This window comes from Alexandromys fortis, unplaced genomic scaffold, assembly GCF_014885135.2.
Source record: "Alexandromys fortis isolate MF-2015 unplaced genomic scaffold, M_Fortis_MF-2015_v1.1 scaffold_233, whole genome shotgun sequence".
In the NCBI taxonomy this organism is placed as follows: domain Eukaryota; kingdom Metazoa; phylum Chordata; class Mammalia; order Rodentia; family Cricetidae; genus Alexandromys; species Alexandromys fortis.
This window is the reverse complement of record NW_026068146.1, coordinates 904,724-913,513: the sequence shown is the minus strand read 5'-3', so window position 1 is coordinate 913,513 and position 8,790 is coordinate 904,724. Positions and strand designations below refer to the sequence as shown.

The following is an 8,790-nucleotide window of genomic DNA, read 5'->3' as shown; positions in this document are numbered from 1 at the left end:
TACCAGGCTGTTTTCAGTACTGTAGCTCTGTAGTAGAGTTTGAAGTCAGGAATTGTGATGCCCCAAATAATTCTTGGAAGTCATTTCAGTGGTTAGTTATTGAATACTTATGTGTACTTCCTTGCAGTGTTACACATGCCTGGGTTGTGATCACTTCTCTCTTGTTTACAGGAGGTGTTCCTGCGCATATGTATGGCATGACAAAGTTTGGAGATAACATTGAGGATGAATGGTTTATTGTGTATGTAATAAAGGAGATTACAAAGGTATTTCCAGAGTTAGTAGCAAGGTAATGTAATTATTTTAATTATTCTAAACAAATTCTCATTTTACAGCTTAAGTGATTATATTTGTGTTCTTTTATTAATTTTTGTCTGAAGTCTGGTAGAATACACACACAGGCGCACACACACATTTTAAAGACAGTCTCATTGTATAGTTCTGGATGGTCTGCAACTTGATGTGTAGGTCAGACTGACCTTGAACTCACAGAGATCCACCTGCCTTTGCCCTGTGAGTGCTGGGATTAAAGGTGTGCACCCCCTTAACTGCTGAGCCATTTCCCAGCCCTACTTGACTGTATTTTAAAATGACCATCTGTACATAGTACACTCAAGTGTTTTCTGAGAAGAAGGGAAAATGTATTTGATCACAGCTGGTTTCTGCTCTATGAATGTGAAAAGGTCTTTTCTCTCCTTAGGATTGAAGACAACGATGGTGAATTCTTGTTAATAGAAGCTGCTGACTTTCTCCCCAAGTGGTTGGATCCCGATAATAGTGCCAATAGGGTAAGTGCACTCAGGCTTAGAACACAGGTGAATTCATGCCTTGTTATTTCCTGGGTCCTTGGAGCTTCCCAGAGCCCACGAAGAGACTAAGACATACCATTTTGCAGGTATTTTTTCATCATGGGGAGCTGTGCATTATTCCTGTGCCGAGGAAATCTGGAAGAATACCCTGGCTACCCACCACACCCCCAACAATCCAACAGGCTTTGAGCATTATCTCAGCACACCCCGAAGCTGTGTTAGCTTCAGAATCTGTACGAGCTGCCGTGGACAGGCGCATCAGAGGGTAAGAAAGAGAACACTGATACTGTTAGCTGAGGAACATTTGGTTCAGGGCAACACAGGTTTTCATTTGCATACAGAATGCCTTCCACCTAGATTAATACTCCTCTGCATTTTATTGGTGGCACTGTTCATGGAACTGACAGTTAAATTTATGGGATTTAAATTCAGAAATCACATTGATTGGTTGATTGACTGAGTTAGGGTCTTGTTATGTTACCCAGGCTGGCTTTGGACTCCAAGGCTCAAGCTAACCTCTTCCCTCAACCTTCTGAGTAGCTGTGATTTCAGGTGTGCCTGACTTAGGTGTAGTTTTACTTCCCATTCTAAAGTATCTTTTTAGCTGGGTGGGTGGCGGTGGCAAATGCCTTTAATCCACCACCCAGGAGGCAGAGGCAACTGGAGATCTGTGAGTTTGAGGCCAACCTGGTCTACAGAGTGAGTTCCAGGACAGTTAGGACTTCACAGAGAAACCCTGTCTCAAGCCCTACCTCCAAAGTATCTTTTCTTATTTAGGTGTCTTATCAAAGTGTTATCTATAAAAGTTTGATATCAGGGATAGAATGATGGTTCATGGTTAAACACACCAGCTGCTCTTCCTGAAGACCTGAATTCAATTCCCAGTACCCAGTACTCATACAGTCTGTAACTGTGTCCCAGGGAATTCAATATCCTCTTCTGGCCTCTGTGGCCAGGCATGTATGTAGTGCACAAACATACACATAGGCAAAACATTCATACACATAAAATAATAAATTCTTAAAAATAAAGTAAAAATTGAAATTTTTGTGATTCTAGAGTTTCTATATGGTCCTTTGACCTATGTGGAACCCTATAGGCTGCATTTCCAAGAGAAGACAAGTTCCAGTAGCACTTTTCAGCATATTGTCTCTCTCTCTCTCTCTTTCTCTTTTTTTTCTTTTTTCTTTTTTTTTTTTGAATCAGGGTTGCTCTGTGTAACTGCCCTGGCTGTTCTGAAACTCATTCTGTAGACCAGGCTGGCCTCGAACTCACAGAGATCTGTTTCCCAAGCACTGGGATTAAAGGCATTTGCCACCACTGCCTGACTTTCAACAATATTGTCTTATTGATACTAAAATTATTTTTAAGCTGGGCATGCTAGCTAACACCTTTAATCCTAGCACTCTGGGGCAGAGGCAGGAAGATCTCTATGAGTTCCAGGTCAGTCAGGAGTACCCAGTGAGACCCTGAAAAAAACAACCCCACAATATTTACATTAAATAATTACAATAATTTACAATTATTACAAAATTTACAATAATTACAAAAAATTACAATAAAAACATTATGCTACCTGCCACAGGTACCCAGAAAAAATTGAAGCTTCCCTTCATCGAGCACACTGCTTCCTTCCAGCTGGCATTGTGGCCGTGCTCAAACAACGACCCAGACTGCTGTCTGCTGCAGTCCAGGCCTTCTATCTCCGGGACCCTATTGACTTGAAAGCCTGCCGCATATTCAAGAAGTTTCTGCCTGAAACACGAATAATGGCATCTGTGAGATATATCTTTCTTGGTCATTTAGTTTTTCTTATCATTTATTTTAATATGTCTTTTAGAAAATCAATGCACATTTCTGTCTTTCTCTCTTTTTTTAACCTGTGTGTGTGTGTGTGTGTGTGTTAGGGGCATGTTAAGAAACTCCTCATTTTGTGGCTTAGTACTACCTACTTTTGACTATTCTCCCTACTTCTGTAATTACTTCCTTCTTACCAATAAAAATTTCATCTCTGAAGAATTATTATTTTCCACTCTCTCCTAAGTTGCTGTAGTATAATTATTGATAATTTCAGTAGTGGCAAATGAAAAGTGGGCAACAGTGTGAATTCACAGAATGTGAATGTTTATCTCACTAGCTGCTCTGAACACACAGAAAGTGAGCAGGCCGCACCTCCTCTGACTGCACCTATGCATCTGTAAACATGGAGTGCATTAATGGACTGACTCTTAGGTCTGTTATTCTAACTGTTAGAATGGTATTCAAAACTCAATTTCAGGAAAAGACTCACACTTTTGTGTCTCAATGCCCAGGTCACTTTTACTAAATGTCTGTACGCACAGCTGGTACAACAGAAGTTTGTGCCAGACCGGCGGAGTGGATATGGGCTGCCACCTCCATCTCATCCCCAGTACCGAGCCCATGAATTGGGCATGAAGTTGGTAAGCTGAGTGAGAAACTACCTAACTTATTTTCACTCCCTCCCTCCCTTTTCCCCTTCCCTTCCTTTCTTTCTCTAATATGAACGGGCTGGAGAAATGGCTCAATGGCTAAAAGTATATACTGCCCATAGAGGGCCCAGGTTTGATTGCCAGCACCTATAGCTGATGACTCACAGCACCTGTAATTCCAGAACCAGTGGTTCCCAGGGTCAGGCGTCTGTGAGCACCTGCATTCACATGTGCATGCCCATCTACACACACCCATAAATAAATGATTAAATAGCCGAATAAAGAATTAAAAATACATTATTTTTAAAAAGACTACACAAAGAAAGACACTCTTGAACATTAGACATCAGTGATACATATAAATTGATTCAATCCCTATAGGCAAAAATTCCCTGCTATTCATCAACATTTAAATTACACCTACCATTTTTTTGTCATTTTCACCTTTGACACAGCATAGGAACTCTAGAAAGTCCCGAGTATGTGAGAATACAGTTAAATTCATCAATTCAGATCAGCATCAAGTGACTCTTCAGTAAATAGTGATCAACAGCTGTGAAGCCATCTGAGAAAGTCAGTTCCTTCACACTTAGAGCAAAATAAATTTCGCTTGGATTAAATAATTAAATGTAAAAATTGAAACTATAAAATTAAAAACTATAGAAAATTATCTGACTGGGAAAGGCCTTTTAAAGTGTGGCTTGCAACCAATATTGCTTTTATTGCAAGCAATAAAAGATTGATAATTTGACTGGGCGGTGGTGGCGCACGCCTTTAATCCCAGCACTCGGGAGGCAGAGGCAGGTGGATCTCTGAGTTCGAGGCCAGCCTGGTCTAAAAGAGCTGGTTTCAGGACAGATTCCAGAGCTACAGAGAGACCCTGTCTTGAAAAATCCAAAAAAAAAAAAAAAAAAAGGATATAATTTGATTATGTAAGATTTCCAGCCAAGCACAGTATACATCCGTGGTTCCATTTAGCGTCTAGGAGCCAGAATGCAGCCTGGATGACAGATAGCAAAACTGTCTCAAACAACAACACAGCAGTAAATGGATGAAGTTCTGCATGGAAAGAAAAATGCCATGTGCTCAAAAGATCAGAAAACCCAGAGAGGGAATATTAACTGATTAATTTTAAATATTCAGAAGCTGAACAGATAGTTTGCAGAGAAGGGAGTACAAATAAATTTTAATTTAAAAATGAAAAAATGTTGACCTCTGATCTTAAGAATTAATATTTAAAGCTACGAAATAGTTTATCACTACTAGATTGACAAGTATAAAAATGTATGAGAACATATACTGAGTTGGTAAGAATTTATAAGAGTATATAAAGGAAAAATATACTCTAACGTGTTGATAGAAATAAAAATTGAGCTGGGTGTGATGGTGCACTTGGGAGGCAGAGGCAGCCATGGTGACAGAGCGGGGCTGACGCGGTCCCTGGGAAACCGTCGTCTCCACTGTCCTCTAACACTGCAGTTGACTGACGTGGTCCCTGGGAAACCGTCGTCTCCACTGTCCTCTAACACTGCAGTTGCACTGGACGTTTTGCTTATCATTTGTACTTCTAGAAATGGATTTTCCAGGTGCAGAAACCACATCGACATATCAGGAAGCATCGTTCGTAATAGTGAAAAGTTAGAAAACACCTAGGTGCATGTAGTGAAAGACTAGGTCAATTACGGCATGTCCATGAAGCGAAGTAGACAGATTGTGTGCCGATAGGAACACGTGCTGCTGTTGGGTGATGCGAGGGGTGGAGGAGGAGGAAGAGGAGGATGGCACTAGGATCTGCTTGAGTACACAGATTACTTTTGAAGGGAGATGCTGGACGTTGGTAATGTTTGGATTACTTTGCCATAATATTGTAACTTTTAACCAAAGGATCATAAAACAGAGTCATTATTTTCTTTCCTTTGTCTGAGAATATGCTCAACTTTCACATTTTTGTTACATTTTCATTTACTTATTTTGTGTGCATGGCAGGGTTGGGGAGCCTGCCATGGTACACAGTGGGGGTCAGAGGATAACTTTTGGGAGTTCTCCTTTTCTACTGTGTGAACACAAGGCAAGCACCTTTATCCACTGAGCCATCTTGCAGCTCAGAAACAAATTCTACTGTTTGTAAAGTTTAAAAAGTGTTCTAAGTGAAGCTGGGTGGTGGACACCTTGATCCCAGCACTCGGGAGGAGAGGCAGGCGGGTCTCTGAGCTCGAGGCCAGCCTGCTCTATATATTAAATTCCAGGACAGCCAGGGCTACATAGTGAGTCCCTGTCTGAAAAAACCCACAGAAACAAAAAAGTGTCCTAAGTGTTCACATGCCATTGTGTCCGGTCATCTAGTTCTGGATTTGGGCTAAATGGAAAGAAATTAATTTAAGATGATAGAAAAAGAAAATACAAGAAAAACATAACAAAAATTATGTCTGTCTCACCTAGGCTCATGGATTTGAGATTTTGTGCTCCAAATGTAGCCCACATTTTTCTGACTCCAGGAAATCCCTTGTGACTGCTTCACCCCTCTGGGCCAGCTTCCTCGAAAGTCTGAAGAGGAATGATTACTTTAAGGTAGGACTTGTGGTGCTTGTTTCTTCTTGTGAGTGTGTGTGTATGTGTGTGTTGTTTGTGTTCTCACATGTGGGCGAGGTGGGTGGGCGGGGTGTTCTCACTGAACCTGGAGCTTACCAGTTGACTCTACTGGTTGGCCAGGGAGCTTCCAGTAGCAGGTGTGGACAGTTGAAAGGGAATGTGCCTGTTCTTCTCTGCTGCCGTTGTCTCTGGAGGCCTTACCAGTCAGGGAGATGATCAGATGCCTTAAATATACATACGAAAAATGTCAGAATCATACCCGTTATCATATATGATTAGCCTATGGTAATGAAACACTAAAAATTGATGCATTTTGAGGCCATGTGTGGTAGCACACATATGTAATCCCAGCTCACCAGAGGCTCAGACAGGAAATTCTAAGTTCAAAGCCTTTTCTTTTTAGCTATTTAAGGCCAGCTGAGCTACTTACAAGACCTAGTTTCAAAATCATAATCGGGCTGGGAATGGAGCCCAGTAGTGGATCCCTCATACTGTGTAAGCACTGCTCTAATGGCCAGTATTGTGTCCAAGGGACTGATGGAAGGTTCTGCGGAGTACCAGGAAAGACTAGAAATGGCGAAGAATTACTTCCAGCTCTCTGTACACCGGCCAGAAAGGTGAGTTATAGCTAGGACCCACCACACAGGAAGGAAGGCTGCTGTGCGGATAGTTCTTTTTAACTAGTCTGTTTTATAAAAGTATCATGGCTGTATGTATGTGTAATGTGTGTGTGGCTATAGACACAAACTTGCCACTGGGGATCAAACTCAGATCATCAGGCTCCCATGGGCATCTTGCCTGCCATAAGTAAGATTTTTATTGTTGCTATGAAAATAACAGATACTCTAGTATAAGTGGAGAGTGATGTGAGAAGGAAAATATTTATACCAAAGTTGACCACTATTATTTTGATTTATTGGTTTCTAGACATTGTTACCATTTGTATCTATATTGTAGATATTTTTATTTCCGTACATAATTTTACTTGTTCATTTTACTTTGAGTACAATTCTTTTTTAAGAAATTACTATTTTTATGTATCTGAGTGTTTTGCTAGTATGTTTGTGCACCACATGCATGCCTGGTTCCCTAAGGAAGCCGGAAGATGGTGTTAGATCCCCTGGAGCTGGATTACAGACAGGTGAGAACAGTTACAGCCAGGTGGGTGCTGGGAACTGAATCCAGTTCCTCTGGAAGAACCTCTGCTCTTAACCTCAGAGCCACCTCTCCAGTCCCCTGCAGTTCTTTATAACACAATATTTAAGGAAATGGCTGTGCCATAAGGCACACAACTATGTTTGTTACTGAGAAAAATATACAAGCTGCTTAAACGTAATATTTTAAGCAAGTGTGGTGGTTCATGGGTGTAATCCTAGCACCCAGGAGGCTGAAGCAGGGGGATCACTGTGGCATGAATAATAAAAGCCCAGAGACAGATATTGGGGTTCAACCTAAAGGTCAGAAAAGCAAAGCAGCCACGTCACTAGAGAGCTCTTAACCTCTTTGAAATCTTGAGACCAAAAGAGAGCGAGTTCCTGTCTCATCCCGCCTTATATTCCTCTCTAGTGCTGGGATTAAAGGTGTGCACCACTACTGCCTGTCCTGTATGGCTTACTAGTGTGGTTTCTGGGATTAGAGGTGTGTGCCACCACTGCCTGGCCTGTGTAGCTGCTTTGTGTTCTTGTCCTCAGGGAAGCTTTACTTATTAAAACACAAATGGTATAGCACTATAGATCACTATGAGTAGGAGGCCAACTGGGCCTATAAAGAGAGCCCTTGACTCAAGAAGCAAAATAACCAGAATTTGAAAGTTTCAGGAGAGACTCCCATTTCTCACACTAGTCGGTTTTCAACAGTTTCCATTTGATTTGCTTTGGTTTGGTCTTTTGATATTTGAATCAGAGTCTCAGTGTGTAGCCCAGCCGGTCTCCTATTTTTATTCCTCTGCCTCCTCCTCCCAAGTTCTGGAATTGAGAACTTGAGCCACCATGACTGGCCTTTAAATTATTATAAACTAAACTCCTGTCTCCCTGCAGACCTGTTCTTGAATCCCAAGGCTTAGATACCCTTCTTTTATTTATTTTGACTTCCTTCATTTTATGTCCTTGAGTATTTTGCCTGAATGCGTTTTGTGTGCCGTGTTTGCTCCTGGTGCCTTCAGGGGTCAGCAGAGGGCATCAGAGCTCTGGAACTGGAGTCACAATGATTGTGAGCTGTCATGTGAGTGCTAGGAAGCAAGTCAAAAGCTCTGCAAGAGCTAAGTGCTCCTAACCACCGAGCAATCTCTCCAGTCCTTAGACATTTTTATGTATTTATTATGTACAGTGTTTGCCTGCACACTAGAAGAGGGCATCAGATCTTACTACATACAGGTTGTTGTGAGCCACCATGTGGTTGCTGGGAACTGAACTCAGGATCTCTGGAAGAACAGGCAATGCTCTTAACCTCTGGGCCATTTCTCCAGCCCCATCCTTAGAGCTGTTTAAAAATAATAACATGACTTTTTGTCTTTATTTTGAGACAGGGTCTTCTGTAGCCTAGGCTGGCCTTGAGTTTGTTGTGTAGCTGAGGTTAAACTTGAACTTCTGATCTACCTCTACCTCCCAAGGCAAGTTTGTTCCCCCCCCCCTCCCCGAGACAGGATTTCTCTGTATAGTAGTTTTGGAGCCTGTCCTAGAAGTAGTTCTTGGACATTAGGCTTGCCTCATACTCAGAGATCCGCCTGCCTCTGCCTTCTGAGTTCTGGGATTAAAGGCATGTGCCACCACTGCCCGGCTCAGTGTCATAATCTTTTATTAGCACCACTAGCGTCCTCATTGTCCTTGGTCCAGTCTCTAGCTTCTGTTGATGACCCATGCCCTGCACCCTTCTTCCTAGTTGTATCTCCACACCCTTATTTCTTCAACTGTGTCTATACCTAAACTTGGTTCCCAACCTCTAAT

The 8,790-nt window shown here is 41.8% G+C and overlaps 1 protein-coding gene across 3 annotated transcripts in view; it reads left to right on the top strand.

The window, feature by feature from the left end:
- The window catches only part of Ecd (ecdysoneless cell cycle regulator), a 24,186-nt gene that overhangs the window by 3,986 nt on the left and 11,410 nt on the right, over positions 1-8,790 (top strand). For all 3 annotated transcript variants that reach the window (XR_007589397.1, XM_050127029.1, XM_050127030.1), the window contains exons 3-9: positions 172-289; positions 701-788; positions 896-1,074; positions 2,395-2,587; positions 3,122-3,250; positions 5,699-5,827; positions 6,380-6,465. Coding sequence is in view for 2 of the 3 variants with exons in the window: in XM_050127029.1 (XP_049982986.1) it covers positions 172-289; positions 701-788; positions 896-1,074; positions 2,395-2,587; positions 3,122-3,250; positions 5,699-5,827; positions 6,380-6,465 (922 nt within the window). In the remaining variant the exon portion in view is untranslated. The remainder of the gene's footprint in view (positions 1-171; positions 290-700; positions 789-895; positions 1,075-2,394; positions 2,588-3,121; positions 3,251-5,698; positions 5,828-6,379; positions 6,466-8,790) is intronic.